At 39.4% G+C, this 21,911-nt stretch overlaps 1 protein-coding gene across 1 annotated transcript in view; it reads left to right on the top strand.

Moving 5' to 3' along the window:
- Positions 1-267: 267 nt before the first annotated feature.
- FAM241A (family with sequence similarity 241 member A) overlaps positions 268-21,911 on the top strand; it is a 42,188-nt gene continuing 20,544 nt past the window's right edge. The window contains exon 1 of the mRNA XM_052642176.1: positions 268-501. Within this exon, the coding sequence (XP_052498136.1) occupies positions 340-501 (162 nt within the window). The 5' untranslated portion in view covers positions 268-339. The remainder of the gene's footprint in view (positions 502-21,911) is intronic.

The following is a 21,911-nucleotide window of genomic DNA, read 5'->3' as shown; positions in this document are numbered from 1 at the left end:
AGCTCCTCTCTCTCATACACAATGTCACACGCACATGTAGTCTCTTAACGTACAGAGTCTCACACAGACTCCCTCTCCTGTCACACATGCACGCGCGCGCGCGCCCCTTGGCCACGCCCCTTGGCCCCGCCCCCGGGCTCCGCCCCGGCGGCTGAGGGCGGGGCGAGCCCGTGACTCGAGGGGCCGAGCCGGGCTGGTACTCGTGCCGCCCCAGCCGGCGGGGCGCGCTCTGGAGGCGCCTGTCAGTGGCAAGCGCGGACGATCCTACGGCGGCCCTCGGGCACTGGGTCGCTGCCTCCGGCTTGGCGGCGGTCCCGGGCGGCAGAAGTTGGCGGCGGAATGTGCTCGGCCGGGCAGCTGCTAGGCGGCGGCGGCGGCGGCGGCGGGGAGCGCGACGAAGACCGAGACGCGCTGGCGGAGCGAGCGGCGGCGGGGACGGAGCAGGAGTCCGGGGCGAGCCCGCGGCGGCGCGGGCGGCGGCCGCAGGAGGAGAGGGAGCAGGTGAGCCGAGCGGGGCGGCGTGGTCTGGCCGGTTTCCCGAGCCCCACGCGGCGGCGGAGGGAAGTGGTCCGGCGGGAGGGCGGAGCCCGGGCTGTGCTCGGCGTGGGGAGCTGGGCTCCGTGGCGTTCGGGGAAGCCGAGCAGTTGACCCCGAGAGCAGTTGACGGCGCGCTCGGGGCGGGCCGCGGGGTCGCGTGCCGAGGGCCGACCCGGAGTCGCGTGCCTGGCTGGGTGAGCACCGCCTTTTCCCACCCCTGTGGCGGGGAGGATTCTCAGGCCAGAGCCCGGGGCTCTGGGGAAGTGCCCTCCATAACGGTCACTTATCTGAAAGCCTTCCATGTAAACACTCTTCCACTTGGAATCGGTTCCCCGGGGCTGTGTTTTAGGGGCCAGCGACTCCCCTCCCGCCTTCCATCTTGGCATTTCTGAACACACCTAGCGCCTCTGTACGGTGTAGGTGTATTTCTGTAGCCATGCAAGTCAGTATCTGAAGGCATGTGTAGGAGCGAGTATTACAATGGATGTCTTGACGGGGACTCTCCCAGAGCAAGTTTTTGACATGAACAGAAAGGAGATCTAAACTTCATTGAAAAACTGAAAAAGCCGAAAAATTGCTTTCAGTTGTTACCAAAGGGGGAAAAAGCATGATTCCAGCCATAATAAAGGAGAGAAGTTGGGCAATTTTTGAAACTCTGAATTTGCTTTCACTAAATAAAATATGGTGATAATAGGCGTTTATAGCATGTATCTTGACAATTAGGGAAGACGTTTAATGAAAGAAATTGAATTATCCCACATAGTGGGATGAATTTGCACCATCAAATACAGTAGACCTTCAAAAATATCCGAGATTGGCTTACCCTCAGAATCCCATTAAAGCGCAAGAAATAAAATTATCGTTTGCCTTTATTACAGGGTATACTGTTGAGATCAATACCTGTCTCCTCTCATTATCCTTCAGCATCTTTTTGTCACATTTCACAAACTCCAACATCACTAAATGTATTAATAGGTAATTTCTCTGCCTTGTTTTTAGGAAACAGAAATAACCGTGTGGCAGGCACAAAATATGCCTTAGCATTAGGTTTCTTCACCATGTGGAAGTGTAATTTTTCATTCTTTTGATGATATAGGAGATGGTAACTGAAGCATATAATTGGTAGCTGTGAGATCTTCCTGACTAGTTTCCTGATGGTTTATCCCCATTAACTGTACCATGACTCAGTAGCTAAAGGACTGTATCCTCTTACTTCAGTTGTTCAACTGGCAAAGTGAAGAAAACAGCAACAGAAATTCCCTGGTGCGGGGGAAATATATTTGAACTGAAGATCCCAAAGTAATTTTCAAGTGGTTGTAAGGGAGTATGTAAAATACTTCATCTAAGCTTTTGTGGATTTTTCAGCAGCAGCAGCTCTGGTCTTAACAGAATTGCTTATGGCACACAAAAAGGGATGAAACAAAAAAAGAATGAAATATATACCGTAGAAAACAGATATACTTTGCATACCTGCCTCTATCATTGTGTGTCATGGAAATTTATTTTCCTATACTCTTGTGAAAACGTTATCATTTCATTTTTATCACGATTTATTTATGTACTCTAAGCCCACATACACAATACTTGAAAATTATACCTGAGATATGCATTCCCTCCTAATAATATATATGCACCAAAGAACTTCTCACAAGTAAGTCAAAAATAAACAAAGAGATTGATACAACCCAACCCATTGGTATAAGAAACAAGCTTTTGTGATAAATCACTTCTTGGTAATGAAAAGTGTTCGTCTCAGTCGTGTCCAGCTCTTTGCAACCCCATAAACTGTATCCTGCCAGGCTCCTCTGTCCATGGAATTATCCAGGCAAGAATACTAGCGTGGGTTGCCATTCCCTTCTCCAGAGGATCTTCCCAACCTAAGGATGGAAGTCTCCTGGTCTCCTACATTGCAGGTGGATTTTTTGCCATCTGAGCTATCAGGGAAGCAATAAATGTAGCTTTTTTTCACGTGCTGAAAATGAAATTTATATGCACTGTCTTGTAATGACAGTAGAGACATAAAGATATTTGAGGAAGAGGTAAATGAAATTAACAACTGTAAAGCATAGCCTAAGGAGTTATTTTAATTTGCTTTTCTTTAGGCAGATAGTATGTGTGTGTTTGCTGCTTTAAGGACACGTGGACTCCAAATTACAAATGGAGTACTTTTGAAAACTTGGTTTGTAATCTTGTTAATATTTGGAACTTGGAGTGAACTTTTCCATAGAAACAATGATAGGAACAAAACCAAAACTAATTAGCTGGAAATGAGACAGAGGCCATCTCCTGCTGTCCTTTCTGCTTGACACACTCAATATTCCAGAATCTGAGTAGCCTCATGGATATTAAAAGAGAATTGGTCGCAGCGGCTGCAGTAATAGCAGAGGCTCCCTTATATCTGGACCAGGGTTATAGGTGGTGTGTTCTTGAATGCAGTAGCTCCAGAAGGCACCTGCCTTTGCTCCTCCATCTCTTTCAGAGATTTTTGTCAGCCCCTAATTTTCTGTATTAAATCCCTTTCTATTTCTAATTCTTTCACAGTTTGCCCTTGCCTGATAATTTGATGAAGCAGGTTTCTTCCTTTGGCTCTTTCCCAGGCTAAAGCTTCCTCCACATACATCCTTCCCTTCACTTTTTCTTTACATTGTTGACTCAAAAGCTCTTGCCCTTCCTTAACCTGGAGAGCTCTTACATCAGCTTTGATTATACCAAATGTATCTTTGGCTCATTGTTATGATACCAGATAAAAATGGTATTTATTTCATGTAGTACCAAAATACTGGTATTTATATAGGTATTTTCTCAATAACTAAGATCTTGTCAGCCTTTTTTTTTTTTTTTTTTTTTTTTACAATTTATCCTGAAATCCTACTCCATTTGAGAGAAAAACTAAGGTTCCTCTGTCCTTCTGACCTGAATCTTTCCAGGTAGGATGATTGACAAGGCAGCCTGTGTACTAGGAAAGGAGAACTTAAAAGACTGGACCAGGTTCCCCAGAGGAAGGAACTGTGTCAAGTCTGAAGTAGGAGTTTGGCCTCAGAGAGAAAAGCCAGGAGACAGGCAAAATGCCCAAGGAACTGAAGGGACAGGACATAGCTATCATGAATGTGTGTTGGTAACTGTGTGCGTGAGAGATGATCAAAATATGACTCTGAATGCCGGGTCCCTAGAGCCTCTGCCCTGCTGTATACCTAGAAGGTTAAAGTCTCCAGTCCTCTTATTACCTTTATGTATGTAATGTGAGTGGCATCCACTCAGACGTGGCATTCACAAACTGAATAACCTAAGATGTCCCTGCCATCTTAGAGCATAGAAAGGTACTGCTATTCTTGGATTGACTTTAGAATCATTATTTCTAGCTTTAAGGTTTTTATGATTATGTGTTATGTACTTTGGAAAATGTACAAATATAGAACAATCTAAACAAGAAAACAAGAGCATTTGAAATCTCACTGAGTAATATTGTGCTATAAAATATGAAATATTTGGTGTTACTGCATTCATGTATCTGTGTGTATGTACACACATTTTTTAACAGGTTGTAATGTAATATTTGAAAGTGATATTTTGTTTTATCTACTTAGGCATGTTGTGCCATTTTCCAATTTTATCAATTCTTTGCAAAAATAATTTTTAGGGCTGCTTAATTGTCATTCCCTTAATACTACATATTTAATTTGCTTCAAACTTTCTTTTATAGATAATATTGTAATAAAAATCTTTGCTTATAAAGTTCTACCTTGTTGTCACAGTTCCTCACAGTTCTACCTTAGAATAAGTTTCTAGAAGTGGAAGGCCTAGGTCAGTAAGTCAAACTCTTTGAAGTCTCTTGAAACATCCTAAAGAATTACATTCAGGAAAGCCTGCACCAGTGTACACTTCTGGCATTAGTATGTAAGAGTGCCAGTTAGAAGCCATCCATGTCAGCAATGATTTAATTGGTAGATTAATATTTGCCAGTTTCAGTTCAGTTCAGTTGCTCAGTCGTGTCCAACTCTTTGCGATCCCATGAATAACAGCACGCCAGGCCTCCCTGTCCATCACCATCTCCTGGAGTTCACTCAGACTCATGTCCATCGAGTCACTGATGCCATCCAGCCATCTCATCCTCTGTCGTCCCCTTCTCCTCCTGCCCCCAGTCCCTCCCAGCATCAGGGTCTTTTCCAATGAGTCAACTCTTTGCATAAGGTGGCCAAAGTATTGGAGTTTCAGCTTCAGCATCAGTCCTTCCAATGAACACCCAGCACTGATCTCCTTTAGGATGGACTGATTGGATCTCCTTGCAGTCCAAGGGACTCTCAAGAGTCTTCTCCAACACCACAGTTCAAAAACGTCAATTCTTCAGGGCTTAGCTTTCTTCATAGTCCAACTCTCACATCCATACATGACCACTGGAAAAACCATAGCCTTGACTAGACGGACCTTTGTTGGCAAAGTAATATCTCTGCTTTTCAATATACTATCTAGATTGGTCATAACTTTCCTTCCAAGGAGTAAGCGTCTTTTAATTTCATGGCTGCAATCACCATCTACAGTGATTTTGGAGCCCCCCAAAATAGTCTGACACTGTTTCCCCATCTATTTCCCATGATGTGATGGGATCAGATGCCATGATCTTCGTTTTCTGAATGTTGAGCTTTAAGCCAATTTTTTCACTCTCCTCTTTCACTTTCATCAAGAGGCTTTTTAGTTCCTCTTCACTTTCTGCCATAAGGGTGGTGTCATCTGCATATCTGAGGTTATTGATATTTCTCCCGGCAATCTTGATTCCAGCTTGTGCTTCTTCCAGCCCAGCGTTTCTCATGATGCACTCTGCATATAAGTTAAATAAGCAGGGTGACAATATACAGCCTTGACGTACTCCTTTTCCTATTTGGAACCAGTCTGTTGTTCCATGTCCAGTTCTAACTGCTGCTTCATGACCTGCATACAGATTTCTCAAGAGGCAGGTTAGGTGGTCTGGTATTCCCATCTCTTTCAGAATTTTCCACAGTTTATTGTGATCCACACAGTCAAAAGCTTTGGCATAGTCAATAAAGCAGAAGTAGATGTTTTTCTGGAACTCTCTTGCTTTTTCGATGATCCAGCAGATGTTGGCAATTTGATCTCTGGTTCCTCTGCCTTTTCTAAAACCAGCTTGAACATCTGGAAGTTCATAGTTCACGTTTAGTAGGCAAAAATTATCTTATTATCATAAGATATTGCTAGAGAGGTTTACTAAACCATTCATATATTTACTGAGCATCTGCATTTTCCCCCTAGATTTTTTAAATGTTATTTATTTATTTATTTTTGGCTGCACTGGGTCTTTCTAGCTGCACACCAGCTTCAGTAGTCGTGGCCCTGCAGCAGGTGCACTCTTACCACACCAGGGATTAAATTTGTAGCCCCCTGCATCAGCAGGCAGATTCTTAACCACTGGACAGCCAGGGAAGTTCTGCATTTCTTTTTAACTATGCTCCCTAACCATTTTTTTCTTTTGGCATTATTCAGTTCAGTTCAGTCGCTCAGTCGTGTCCAACTCTTTGCGACACCATGAATCACAGCACGCCAGGCCTCCCTGTCCATCACCACCTCCCAGAGTTCACTCAAACTCCCATCCATCGAGTCGGTGATGCCATCCAGCCATCTCATCCTCTGTCGTCCCGTTCTCCTCCTGCCCACAATCCCTCCCAGCATCAGAGTCTTTTCCAATGAGTCAGCTCTTTGCATAAGGTGGCCAAAGTACTGGAGTTTCAGCTTTAGCATCATTCCTTCCAAAGAACACCCAGGGCTGATCTCCTTCAGAATGGACTGGTTGGATCTCCTTGCAGTCCACGGGGCTACAACACCATAGTTCAAAGGCATCAATTCTTCGGTGCTCAGCTTTCTTTTCAGTCCAACTCTCACATCCATACGTGACCACTGGAAACACCATAACCTTGACTAGACGGATTTATTATAAGATATTAATGCCATATTTCACTTTGCTTGTAATTATTTTCCCTGCTTGCTATTTGCTTTATAATTTTATGATGTTTTTGATTTAGAAATGCTTTAAATTTTTATTAGCCAAAGGAATACTTTTGGAAATTTAATACACACATCTTACACCCTCACACATGCGCGCGCACACACACACACACACACATATTTTTATATATTTCTTTAGAACATTCTTTCTAATCCTACAGTTAATTAAAATATCCACTAATGTTTCCTTTATGTGTGTGTTTATAGTTTTATTTTTATTTTTTCACTCTCTGTATTTAGTCTCTTTACAATGACTTCATGTATTGTGTGAGGTATGGAGCTAAACTTTTTTCCCCCCTAATCACTGAATAATCCACTTTCTCTTTGGGTTCACAATCCTTTATAGTAGTTATAAATACTGAAATAAGCTTTTACATTTTTCTGTTGGCATTCTGAAGGGGATTTCTTTATCCATATCACATTTTTGCTGCTGGTTTTTAGCTACTGGTTTTTATATATTAGTTTTAAACTAGCTACCTTTCTGAATTCTTTTATTAATTCACTTTTCAAGAGAGTGTTCGGGGGATGAAGCCTTTTTTATATTATTTATTTATTTGGCTGCTCTGGGTCTTAGCTGTGGCGTGTGGATTTTCTGGCTTTGTTGTGGCACGTGGGTCCTCCAGTTGCAGCAGGTCAGCTCTTAGTTGCAGCGTGTGGCGTCTGACCAAGAATCAAACCTGGGCCCCATGCATTGGGAGTGTGGAGTCTTGGCCACGGAATCATTAGAGAAGTCCCTATTAATTCTAACACTAATATATACTAATATCTCTTAGACTTCTAAATATATAATCATCCACTCTATAGATAAGGTTGATTTTTATTTCTTTCAGATGGTAATGCTTTATTTCTGCTTCTTGCCTTTTGCAGTCCTCGAATTTTCAGAAAAGTGTTGGCTTATAGATAATAAGTAAATGAAGGAACGTGCATAATAGCATTTATCAAAGAATGTTCCAGAAGAGCATCTGTTTTTAAAGAAAGTGGCAGCAGCAGAAAGCCTTATATCTGCTCTTTGATCTGTCATTAAAGATATGATTAGCAGTACATATTCTAGATCCAGAATACCTAGGTTTGAATCCTCACTCTGCTACTTACTAACTGTAACTTTGGGCAAGTTAATTGACCTCTTTGGCCCTCAGTTTCTTCATCTGTCTAAAGGGGAAATCAACCTCACAAAATTGTTATATGTGTGTGTATATATATGTATATATATGCATGTATATATGTAATACATGTAGAATGTTAGAGTAGTATCTAGCATATAATAAGCATGTAAGGGTTAGCTTTTGAACCTAATTTTCAACTAGAACCCTAACTAAAAAGAAATCTGAGAAATGTTATTTGTAAGTTTTGCACACTCCACAGTTAGAAAGCCACCCTAGGAAGAAGGAGGAATAGAACAGTGCACCTCAGCTTTAATGGGCAAACAAAGCATCCTTGTTAAATGCAGGTTACAATTTTGTTGTTCTGGGGTGAGGCCTGAGACTTTGCATCTCTCACAGGCTCTTAAAGTGAGGCTGATGCTATGTCCATGGACCACACTTTGAGTGGCAGGGAGAAATAAGCATGCCAACCCACCATACTTTCCCTTCAACATAGTATCAGTAATAGAAATGTATGGAAGTTATTTTACTTTTTACTGTTTCTCTAGAAGGGTATATTTGAACTCTAGGTAAAGTGTAAGAAGCCAACAAGCCTTGGTTCCCCAGGCCGAGTGATTTGCTCTCAGTCTTACAACTGTCTCGTACTAGAGCACACCACAACCCAGGTCTCCAAGCTCCAGAGCCAGTTTTGTTTTTGTTTTCAGAAATAAGAGCCTTCACCCATGATGGAAGAACAGTGTGATAAATCTGCTGCCCCCCTTTAGATTGTGTAGTTCAAAAATAGATATGTGTTTGTACCCACTTCCTTTCACATCTTTTAAAAGCAGTCTGCAAACAAGACTGTAGCAAGTTCCTTGAGTTTAGATGAACTTGGCCCTAAACGTAATCTAATTTCTTTCCAACGGGCATCTAGTCACTAGAGTAACTCCCGGAATAATTTTGTATATAGTAGATATCTTTTGTTCATTTCTGTCATTATTCAAGAATGGAACCTCTAAATCAATGGCTCTTAGGGCAATTAGACTCACAAGGGACACTTGGCAATGTCTCAAGACACGTTTGAATGTGAAGACTGAGGAGGTATAGTACCATTGGCATCTAATAAGAAGAGTCCAGGGATCCTGCTGAACAGCCTGTAATCCACAGAACAGTCACCTACAGCAAAGCATTGTCTGACCCAAAATGTCACTAGTGCTCAAGTTGAGAAACTCTGCTCAAAATGAGTTAGGGTTACAGTGATTTGAGTTGTTGAAAATGTTCTACTGATAGATACTCCAGTGGATACGTAATAATTGTTTATTTTCTTGACACCTACATTCCAAACACGTAGTCTCCCAACAGATCTTTTCTTGCATCTTTTCTTCAAGCAACTCCTTATATGCAACTTTCTCCAGTTTTCTTTCCCTCTCTGTTGGAGGATGGAGGGAACGAAAGGTGCCCACCAAACTAAGAAGGTTATCTATAGAAACGGAAAAAAACTAGGCAGTCAGTTCCATGTAATCAGTGGATCACTATATTATAGAGTAACTTGCTCACAGAATGGGATTGAGGAGACAAGGGTACGGGAGCATTTGCAGCTGCACTCCACACTGCCAAGGGGCCACGGAGACAATTTACAGTTAACCTAGGGTATGGGGGAACATGCTTGGAAACAGGAAGTGCCTTCCTAAGTCAATATTTATGAATAGATAACTAGTCTTGTGGACACAGGGAATAAATCAGTGAAGGTTTTCATCATTGTTTGAGGACTACAGAGCAAGAGGCCAGCCTGGCCCTAACAATTATTAAACAATGCTGATTAGCTCCAAAGCCCTTGACAACAGGGAAATGACTTACTGCACAGTACAGTCCTGGGTGGGGTCAGCAGAACAGGAGGAACCCTGTGGGCCCAAAATGGAGTCAGTTATGCTAACAGCCACATACTCTCATGTTCTTTTTCTGCCCTTCTCTGCTGCTACCCATCTCTTTTTCATCTCTCCTTACTGAGTGTCGCATTCTCCCGTTGTCTTTTAATTCTTCCTCACCTCCCATCTTAGCCACTTTTCTCTTTGTTTCCATACACCTTCTCCACCCCACTGCCTCGTTTCTTCTATAGAAGCTGACGTTGCAGAGCAATGGAAAAGGTATTGGAGTGTGACTGTTCTAAGTTTGAGTCTTGGCTTTACTGCTTTATTGGTCTTGTCATCCTAATAACTTAATCCCTGAGAGACTCAGTTTCCTCATGTGGTGGGTATAATTCTGTCTACTTAAAGTTCTTATGAGGGTTCAGGAACATTTTGTCTTATGAAAGACCTACCATATAGTAGGCCCTCAATGAATATTAGCTACTGTTTTACCCTCATCTTCTCTCTCATCTTTTTTCTATGGTTCCCTTCTTTTTATTCTTAACTAACCACATCGTAGAACTGTATTTTTAGTCTCTGCAATTTTCAGATTTATAGAATAAGTGTTATTTATTGAATAAAGTATTAAGGTTTCCTAATCTGAAAATCAGATAAGTATTTCATATTTCTTTTTCTTTAAAGCAGATTATGTTGCTTTTTGTATAGATCTCTAGTTTGATTTTTTTTTTTTTCCTTGTTGTGGATCACTGATCCTTGATAGGAAAAATACCCACCCTCCTCTGTTCATGTTATTCTCAATTTACTGATCAGAAGTGGCAAAGCAAGGCTAAAGAGAAAAACCAAAAGTTGTACTATGATATTAACGTTGCACTGAGACACCTAAGTAGAAACTATATCTTTTTTTCACGTTTCCTTTAAGCCTTAGCCACACTATCTTTAATTTCTGTGATCTCTGGAGTCATAGTCTTATCTTGCAGTAACAGCCACATATCTTCAAGAAACTTTGAGTCTCTACTAGCCATGTTTTGGTTCCTTAAGAGTGTGATGTATTCGTGTGTGTGTTTAGGGGAATTAACAAGATAATCAAAGGGTAGTTTCATTTGGACAGAGAAACTGAATTTCTAATTAAGTTCATGCAAAAGATACTTTCTGTCTTCTGATCTAATTTTTCCTGCATCCAGGGGGATTTTTTCTGTTGTTTTTTGTTTTTCTATTTAACGTCATTGGCAGCTATGCCTTGTCTTGGCTTAGGAAGAGGAAATGGTTGGCTTTATTTGTTGCTGCTGTTTTCTTATGGCAAGAACTAGAGCTTATCTGATCAAAGGGAACGCATGGTCCAAATGTTTTGAACTTTATGGAAAACGACGGATAAAATTATTATTAATATTAAGAAAATTAAGTTTCCATTTGTGGTTTTTACTATATTCATTTGATATAATTTTTTCTAACATTGGTGAGATTTTTTTTTTAATTCCCTCTTCCAATTCAAAAATTTTTATTTTTGTCTTTTATCCTCTTCATCAAAATTTTACTGGGATGTGTGCACACCACCTACAGAGGCAGGGAATTTAAGGTTGATTTCCCATGGCTGGCAAATTTCATCAGTTTGATTGAATTCAGAATTCCTTATTCCATGGTTTTCAGAGATAATAAAATCTAACAGAAGCTGTTGTCATGCCACAAATTGAGAATTAAGAAAAAAGTCATTTTTTAAGGAAAAATGTTTGATTTTGGCTTCTTTAAATAAACAAACTATTCCATCTGTGGTAGCAGCCAGCATACTTACCTATATGTACAAGGTACTCAATAATGTCACCAGAAACTTCATTTCTTTAAAAAAAAAAATTGATTTTAGGGAAAGTACAAAAGGTAGAAATTTTTAACCTGCAGCTTGAATCAGTCATACTCTTCACTTCATGGCCTATTATTATCTATCGTTAGTTCATTCACAGCATTAACTTTAATTGATTTATTTTTATTTAATTTAATTAATTTACTTCCTCATTGCAGAAATGTTCTCTTCCACTACAGTAGGCAACTCTTTTAATACGCTTGGTAGATATGGCTGAAATTGTGTGTATATTTTTTAATACTTGGTTTCATTTGTCTAAGTTTGTAACTATGGTTTTAAATACTGAATTCTATTGGTTAAAATGACAATGAAAGCATATTTTCGTATTTTTCCATTTATAATAATTTCAAAAACTAATTCAAGAACTAGCTGATATTCCGAATGATTTGTATCCATTCTCCCAAATGGATACAAAAAAAGTTTTTCTCCTGTATTGGTTATATGTAGTTTAGTGTAAGATAAGTGTAAATAAATGTTAAAACTTTGCATTTAATTTAAAAGTGACAAATTATAAATGTAATAATAAACATGTTATAAATTATATAGGCTGCAGCTAGGTGAAGCTTTATATACTTAGTAAAATTTTATATTTAACATATTGTTTTTGTACAGTTTGTAGGCAATAAAACCTACAGCGACATTTAGTATCCAGTAAGGAGGAAAACATGTCCAGCCTCACTGGAAATAAAAGAAATGCAAATTAAAACTATTAGGGACAATATTTCACCTATCAAGTTGATAATTTTGAAAATGAATAATGTGGATTTAAAGGAATAGTTTATGAAATAACAATACACTGAAGTTAGAGGTAAAATTGATTTGGTCTTTCTGGAAGGAAATCTGGTATGAAAGTTTGATCTACTGCTGTTGCCTCCCACTTTAAAGCTGTAAACACTGCAGAACAGGAAGGCTAAGTAATATATTGAAAGTATCACAGCTAGTACATTGCAGAGTTGAGATTCAAACCCATGCTAAATAACTGTCAAGCTAGTGTTGGTTCATGAAATTAATTTAGTGAATTGTGAACAGAATTGGATAAGACAGAAATCATTAGAATGCTTCACATGTGGTATGAATGTCATTTTGTGGAACTTTAGTTTATGTGTATTGGGTCAAGAAATAAAATATATCTCTTATTGTGGATCACAGTCAAAATCACTGCACTAGCCCAGACAGCTCAGTTCTGTCTCGAAGCCTCTGCCTGGGTTCTTTTCCCCAGATATTCCTTTGGCAAATCTTCATGTCATTGGCTTAACTATAACCTCTCTGAGATTCCAGCTCTGCCTAATGTATAGAAAGAACCTCCAGTCCAACTCATCTTCCTCTCTGCCGTTACTCTGTTTTATTTTATTCATAGCCCTCATATTACTTGAGATTATTTTATTTGTTTGTTAATATATCTATTCTCTGCAACTTCCCACTCTCCCCTTCACAGGCTCACACAGGAAACATCATCTCCATGAGAGAAGAAATTGCATATGGCAAATGCTTCAGACAATTATTTTGGCATGTGTGAGGTAGTATAAAGTCTATAAAATTTTCTATCTAAAATGATACTGCTGGTATAAACGCAGTTGATGTTTTTGTTGAAGCAATGTGGCTTCCCAGGGGAAACTTTCATAACAAAAATTAGTTTTGAAGAGAGAGAGAACTTTCTGTATAACAGGAACATACTCTATTGTCACAATCAATAGAAAGGAAATGAATGATGGTAGCTGTGCATTGAGCTTAGTTCAGTTCAGCCACTTAATCGTGTCCAACTCTTTGTGACCCGACCCCATGGATTGCAGCATGCCAGGCCTCCCTGTCCATCACCAACTCCCAGAGTTTACTCAAACTCATGTCCATTGAGTCGGTGATGCCATCCAACCATCTCATCCGCTGTTGTCTCTTTCTCTTCCCACCTTCAATCTTTCCCAGCATCAGGGTCTTTTCCAACGAATCAGTTCTTCGCATCAGGTGGCCAAAGTATTGGAGTTTCAGCTTCAGCATCAGTCCTTCCAATGAATATTCAGGACTGATTTCTTTTAGGATAGACTGATTGGATCTCCTTGCTGTCCAAGGGACTCTCAAGAGTCTTCTCCAATACCACAGTACAAAAGCATCAATTCTTTGGTGCATTGAGCTAAAGATCCTTGTAAAACATTTGTAAGAATTTAGGCAAAGATTATGTTCCTTGATGTGCTGTATTTAAAAACCACAGTATCAAGAAGGTGAAATTTAACAAACAGGATCTTGGAATACTAACTAGCATTAATTTATGTAAGTGGTCAGAACTTGCTATTTTGTTTTTCATTTTTGTTGAACTAAACAGAGGAAAGACAGTAAATGAAATGCGTACTAACAGGTTAAAATTCAGATCAGCCATTTCAGTAATAGCAAAGTTAAAGGATAACTTTCAGAAAGAGGTAAAATTATAATGCTCATTAAATATAAAATGAACACATGTTAAGGGGTTTATTTAGCTCATCAGTAGTGAGGGAACCAGACAAATGTGAAAACTACTTCAATGGAGAAATCAGTCAGAAATGCATATGGAAAAAGGTATGTTGAATTTACAAATGGCCAAGAGACTGGCTTTTTCCATAGGTGGGGTAGGAAGACAGTTGAACCTCTAATGGAACAGAATTTGTCTGTCTATTAATAAGAATTATTTGCATTGCTGTTAGTTATTTATAATTTACCAACTTGTAAAATATCTTGAAAGTCATAAAGGCTAAACATTCTTTTAAATGATGCACAGTTTTCCATGGAGAGACCCATAATTTTTTTACTTATTCTTAATTTTCTTATAGTATAAAAATCATTTCTAAAATGTGCTACACAGAGTAGATTAATTTGTGTATTGTGAGAGCACTTGAACTTTCCTTTACAATGTCTCATGTTCTTGTGCTGCTATAAAAGATTAATTCTATTCTAGTCTTCCATGGTAGTACTGTATAATATACATCCAGAGTACCTGTGGAAATGCATGATTTATATACATGTGAAAAGCAAAGATTGATTTATATTTGAAGTTCTTTCTGCTGAGTTATATAACTGAAATTATTAACCTGATACTAAGATAACTACTGGGGCTTTCCTAGTAGCTCAGCTGGTAAAGAATGCGCCTGCAATGCGGAAGACCTGGGTTCGATCCCTGGGTTGGGAAGATCCCCTGGAAGAGGACATGGCAACCCACTCCAGTATTCTTGCCTGGAGAATCCCCAAGGACAGAGAAACCTGATGGGGTCACAGAGTTGGATACAACTGAGTGACTAAGCACAGCACAGCACAAGACAACTACCAAAAGCAAATTTTAATAAGAACAAGATGGCTGCTCCAAGGATTCCATATTCATGTCTAGTTTTTATTCAGCACACAAATCCCAGTTGCTTGTAGCATACTTTCATACATTCTACCATACTTTCTCCATGTGTTGAATGGTTATTGGTTTCACAGACGATTATGTCTTCTCAAGAGCTTCATGGGAGTGTAGATGTTCATTTAGTTTAAGCTTTTAAATTTAAAGGAGGGCAAGAATGAAGTGATTTCTTCATAGAGGATTAGCCAGTTAATTATAACCATTTCTGGTATCCATAAAAATACTCAGTGGAAAACACATGAAAATAATATATGAAGAATAAATTAAAAGAAGACAGTAAACTTCCTTCTTCATTATTCAGTATATGAAATTTATTTAACAGTAACGTCATGAAAATGGCATAATGATTCTGCCATTTCTGGATGACAGCATTTTCCCTTTGGAATTTAAGTGATTAAGTATTTGGAAATCAGTCTTTGAGCACTCTATATTAGGCTACTAATTTAAGACTTCAGTTGCTCCAACAACCTGGCCATACACTAAAGACATTTTCATTATTCATTTGTATCGTATGGAACATCAATTGCTTTAGCAACTGGTAATAGTCATTGTAGTATAGACAGTTTTATGTATTATTTGTTTGTATTCCTTATTTGTTATTTATCAAGTATTATTATTTGTTATTTTCTTGGTAGCTTTTAATTCATTGATTTAAAACATTTAATGAGCTCCTATTCTTTCCTGGGCAGTGCTGTAAGCACCCAGAATATAAAGAAACAAACAGAATTAGGCCCAAATCTCTCCTCTCTTTAATCTTCCATTGTAGGAGGGAGACAAAGACAGTGAATCAATAAGCAAGTACATCAGTGAGTTATACTGCTATGGGAAAAAAATAAATGGAAGGTGGGTAGAGAGTATGTATATGGGATAGGGCTGCTATTTTAAATAAAATGATCACAGAAGGGCTCACTAAGGTAATGTTTGAGCAGACACTTCTGGAAGTAAGAATTACTTGGCTGTACCATGCTTGCTTTGAATCCCTGGAGGATAGAACCAAATTTGAGAATCAGTGTTGGTAATCATGGTTACATCTTTCCCCAGTCTAGACTCTCAGTTGTTTCTTATCCATCCGCCCTTCCGGGTTTCTATATTTCATTACTGTTTTATTCATTTGTTCCTACTATAAACAAATTCAACTCCCTTGTAGAAAGATGAGAGGAAAAAGTAAATTAATTATGGACTTAAGTAAATTAATTAAAGACTATATCTTTTTAAAATACCTTTCTTAAGTATTATATAATCATACCTTATAATGCATTTGTTTAAATATTTTGCTTTCTTCTTAATACCTGATTCCTTTGTACTAAGGTCTTTAGAGATTTGCAGTACAGTTTATTGAGAAGAGCTCAGAATTTATAGTCAGAAAATTCCTGTTTTCCAAAACTCAAATTCTGGCTAGTCTACGTCTGAAAAAGTCACTCGACCTTTAGAGTCTAATAATACCCACCTTATGGTGTTTTTGTGAGGAGCAAACACTTGGAATATGTGTATTTAATAAGTTTATTGAACAAATGGCTAATAAGGAATAAAATAGGGATAGGATTTTATTTTCAAATGGACGAGGATCAAAACTACAGCAATTTTTTCTGAAGAAATTAAAAATATTTCACTAATTTTCTCTTAGCAAGGGTATGATTTAAAAGGAAAGAGTCTTCAGCATATAAACTATATAAGAATTAATAAAATCATTAGAATACATGAAACCTCCATCAAGAAATACTGTAGGGTAAGAAGAGAAGACAGACTACCCATAAGTTCCTGAGAAGATCCAGCACAGGCTCAGAGGGGAATGAGCTGGCAAAAGTGGACCAAAAAGGACAAAGGTGATGAAGACACCTAGAATAACTAGCAGTCTTCTTGCTTGTACTTCTGGGTTATGCGATTTGCTGAGGTGGTCGACCTGTGGCGGGAAACCAGTATTAAGGCAGATGATTGTGAGTTTGGGACCGGGGATGCTGAGTTTCAGGTCCTCAGTGAAGAGGAACTAAAGAGCCTCTTGATGAGAATGAAAGAGGAATGACAAAACTGGCTTGAAGCTCAACATTAAAATAAGATTATGGAAAAGTTATTACCAACCTAGATAGCATATTCAAAAGCAGAGATATTACTTTGCCGACTAAGGTCCGTCTAGTCAAGGCTATGGTTTTTCCAGTAGTCATGTATGGATGTGAGAGTTGGACTGTGAAGAAGGCTGAGCGCCGAAGAATTGATGCTTTTGAACTGTGATGTTGGAGAAGACTCTTGAGAGTCCCTTGGACTGCAAGGAGATCCATCCACTTTATTCTAAAGGAGATCAGTCCTGGGATTTCTTTGAAGGAATGATGCTAAAGCTGAAACTCCAGTACTTTGGCCACCTCATGGGAAGAGTTGACTCATTGGAAAAGACTGTGATGCTGGGAGGGATTGGGGGCAGGAGGAGAAGGGGACGACAGAGGATGAGATGGCTGGATGGCATCACTTACTGGATGGACGTGAGTCTGAGTGAACTCTGGGAGTTGGTGATGAACAGGGAGGCCTGGCATGCTGCAATTCATGGGGTCGCAAAGAGTCGGATACGACTGAGTGACTGAACTGAACTGAACTGAATGGCATTCATTTCCATCACTTCATGGCAAAGAGAAGGGAAAAAAAGTAGAAGCAGTAACAGATTTTATTTTCTTGGTCTCCAAAAAGTCCCTGCAGACAATGACTGCAGCCATGAAATTAGAAGATGCTTACTCCTTGGAAGGACAGCTATGACAAACCTAGAGAGTATATTAAAAAGCAGAGACATCATTTTGCTGACAAAGGTCTGTGTAGTCAAAGCTGTGGTTTTTCCAGTAGTCATGTACAGATGTGAGAGTTGGACCATAAAGGCTGAGCCCTAAAGAACTGATGATTTCAAATTTTGGTGCTAGAGAAGACTCTTGAAAGTTTCTTGGACTGCAAGGGGATCAAACCAGTCAATCCTAAAGGATTCAACCCTGAACATTCACTGGAAGGACTGATACTGAAGCTGAAACTCCAATACTTTGGCCACCTGATGTGAGAGCTGACTCACTGGAAAAGACCCTGCTGGGAAAGATTGAAGGCAAAAAGAGGAGGAAATGGCAGAGGATGAGACGGTTAGGTGGTATCATCGATTCAATGGACATGACTTTGAGCAAACTCCAAGAGGTAATGGAGGACAGAGGAGCCTGGCGTGCTAAAGTCCATGAGGTCACAGAGAGTCAGACACAACTTAGCGACTGAGCAACAACAAGATCAATTCAGTTGCTCAGTCATGTCCAACTCTTTACAACTGCAGCAGGCCAGACTTCCCTGTCCATCACCAGCTCATGGAGCCAGCTCAAACTCATGTCCATTGAGTCGGTGATGCCATCCAACCATCTCACTCTCTGTCATCCCCTCATCCTCCTGCCTTCGGTCTTTCCCAGCATCAGGGTCTTTTCCAGTGACTCAGTTCTTCACGTCAGGTGGCCAAAGTACTGGAGCTTCAGCATCAGGACTGACTCCATTAGGATTGAATAGTTTGATCTCCTTGTAGTCCAAGGGACTCTCAAGAGTCTTCTCCACCACCACAGTTCAAAAGCATCAATTCTTTAGCGCTCAGCTTTCTTTATAATCCAACTCTCACATCTATACATGACTACTGGAAAAACCATAGCTTGGAGTAGAGGGACTTTTGTTGGCAAAGTAATGTCTCTGCTTTTTAATATGCTGTCTAGGTTGGTCATACATAGCTTTTCTTCCAAGGAGCAAGCGTCTTTTAATTTCATGACTGCAGTCACCATCTGCAGTGATTTTGGAGCCCATGAAAAGAGAGTCTGTCACTGTTTCCATTGTTTCCCCATCTATTTACCATGAGGTGATGAGACCAGATGACATGATCTTAGTTTTTTGAATGCTGAGCTTTAAGCCAGCTTTTTCACTCTCCTCTTATTTTCATCAAGAGGCTGTTTAGTTCTTCTTCGCTTTTTGCCATAAGGGTGTCATCTGCATATCTGAGGTTGTTGTTATTTCTCCCAGCAGTCTTGATTCCAGCTTATGCTTCATCCAGTCCAGCATTTCACATGATGTACTCTGCATATAAGTTAAATAATAATATAACAAGGATAACAATATACATTCTTGACATATTCCTTTTCCAGTTTGGAACCAGTCCTTTGTCCCACATCTGGTTCTAACTGTTGCTTCTTGACCTATATACAGATTTCTCAGAAGACAGGTAAGGTGGTGTGGTATTCCCATCTGTTTAACAATTTTCCACAGTTTGTTGTGAGCTACACAAAGGCTTTGGCATAGTCAATAAATCGGAAGTAGATGTTTTTCTAGAACTCTCTTGGTTTTTCAATAATCCAACAGATGTTGGCAATTTGATCTCTGGTTACTCTGTCTTTTCTAAATCCAGCTTGAACATCTGGAGATTCATGGTTCACATACCGTTGAAGCCTGGCTTGGAGAATTTTAAGCATTACTCTACTAGCATGTGAGATGAGTGCAATTGTCCTGTTGTTTGAACAGTCTTTGGTGTTGCCTTTCTTTGGGATTGGAATGAAAACTGACCTTTTCCAGTCCTGTGGCTACTGCTGAGTTTTCCAAGTTTGCTGGCATATTGAGTGCAGCACTTTCACAGCATCATCTTTTAGGATTTGAAATAGCTCAACTGGAATTCTATCACCTCCACTAGCTTTGTTCGTAGTGATACTTCCTGAGACTCACTTGACTTCACATTCCAGAATGTCTGGGTTTAGGTGAGGGATCACACCATTGTGGTTATCTGGGTCATTAAGCTCTTTTTTGTATAGTTCTTCTATGTATTCTTGCCACCTCTTCTTAATATCTTCTACTGCAGATATCTACATAGAAATGTTGAATATGCAATTGAGCATACAAGTCTAGAAATTTGAAAAGTTGCCTTAACTGAGAAAAACAAGAAAACTATCAATCTTTATAAACAGTACAGGTCATTTTAATTGTTAGGGGCAGCTACAGCCGTGTTTGAATATGGTGACTTGAGTACATATCTTTCCTTATATATTAAGCAGCTTAATAGCGAGGAGTGTAGATTATTTGCCTTCTGTACCTCACAGCACTTACCTTGCTCGTCGTAGGCATCCAGTTATTATTTATTGAATTGAACTGAATTGACTAAAGGATTTATTTTGCAAGCCAGATTATTCTGCGAGTCAAGGACTGTGAATTATGAGAGTTGGAGTTTAGTAATCAAAGATTAGTGGTACTCAGGGAGGACGTGACACACCAGGAACAAGAGTGTGGTTTCCTGAAAGAAAGCAGCTGTTGGTCTGGCAAATCTCTCAGGTCTGTGCAGGGTTGCCGCAAGTAGGGCGCAGCACATCTTGCATAAAACGCAGGTGCCAAACAGGCCGAGAGGAGAAGATTGTAATTTTAGAGCATGACTACAGGCTTTATTACAGTAGGCAGAAAACCTGTCATTTTCATTATATTACTATTTACCCAAGACTAAAATAAGTAATACACTTCATTATAAAATAAGGTAGCTTATGTAGATACACTATTTTTCAAAAAAAAAGTTTTTCCATAAGAAATCTTGTAAACCCACATACTTTTATTTACAAGAATAGACTCCTACAAACTCTTTAGAGTCATAAATAAGGAGAAGCAGTTAAATTTTTCACCACTTAGTGCAAACGGCTGATTGATAACGCAGTAGACATTTATCACATTTCATAAGAAACTGCACAGAAGTGGCTATTTCAGAATGCAAGGAAAACATATCAGCCAAGGCTCTGAATCAGACAGAAGTGCAGTATATGAAACAAGAAGCTGTCATTATACAGAACACAATAAACTACTCACAAACATTGTTATGTGAGTGGCATTTTCATAGCTTTTTAAAAAATTGTCCCACTCATAAGGACTCTTAGATTTTCTGTAAGACAGAAATCCCATTATAGATCTTAGTAAAAACTTAATGATAAAAAGCTAACCATAGAGGAAAGAGGAAACTTAATTCTAACAAGGATGGTCCATATTTTTGCCTAGTTTTAGTATACATAGCAGCCATATTTATCTTCAACTCTTTAAATATAATATGGAAGAGATACGTAATAGCATAAGCAAGTAGAATTTTCAAACTTTCATAAAGCTATATACTTCCTTAAGCCTAGGAACAAACTTAAAACTCCTATGATAAAATTTAATTTTAAAAGGGGGCATTCCCAAAGTCATAAATGTTGATGAGTCTTTCAATAGGTATGGTCAAGCAACTGGACAACAATGGACTCAGTGGTTTTAAGAATCAGCCCTCACCTACTTACTGCTTCAGATTCTGACAAGTGTCTTTGATTTTGTAATGTCTTTGCCTTTCTTGATTTTGTCTTGGAAGGAAGTGTGACTTGCCTGATGCACAAATGTTCCAGTTTCAATCAGGATCTCCATATTGCTTCTTTTGCTTTAGGAATTAAAGTATGTTACAGTATAAATCCATTTTTGTCTTTAAATTTATGGATGCAAACATTTGGAATTATGAATCTTGTTTACCCTTAAAAATAAATAGCAACACCTCTAAGAAGGAATGACAGACTAGGAAAGATTTGGAAGAATAAATACTTGGAATTGGACGGGTAGTTACCAAGAGCTGACACCCTCCACTTGTGTAGGAGTACCAAGATGCTGAGGCAACATGATTTTGTAAGGAGGCATCTGAGCACAGTTTTACTAACACCACCACCACTTAGCAGCTTAGAAGGAGCAGGGAGACTGGAGGTTGCTGGAAATCCAAGAGTGTGGGAGAACATGTAGCTATGAATTTGTGGTTGAATATAGACTGTGGGTTCCGCAAGGGGAAAGTAAATGGCAAAATCTAGAAGTAATCCGGAGGCTTTTAAATTTTATGGCTACTTTCAGAGGTCTAGTAAGATGGTGAGGTGGATTGAGAGAAACAAAATTCTGATATTTTGGAGGGGGAGACTTTTCAGGCTGAGTGAAAGTGAAGGTTACTCAGTCGTGTCCAACTCTTTGCGACCCCGTGGACTACACAGTCCATGGAATTCTCTAAGCCAGAATACTGGAGTGGGTAGCCTTTCTCTTCTCCAGGGGATCTTCCCAACCCGGGGATCGAACCTAGGTCTCCTGCATTGCAGGCAGATTCTTTACCAGCTGAGCCACAGGGAAGCCCTTTCAGTCTAAAATCCCTCTGAAACTGACTTCCAGCTTGTTTCTGTTGTTGTTCTTGATCC

Source organism: Budorcas taxicolor, chromosome 6 (assembly GCF_023091745.1).
Source record: "Budorcas taxicolor isolate Tak-1 chromosome 6, Takin1.1, whole genome shotgun sequence".
Lineage (NCBI taxonomy): Eukaryota > Metazoa > Chordata > Mammalia > Artiodactyla > Bovidae > Budorcas > Budorcas taxicolor.
The sequence above is the reverse complement of the archived record's forward strand: the minus strand, read 5'-3'. Positions and strand labels throughout refer to the sequence as shown.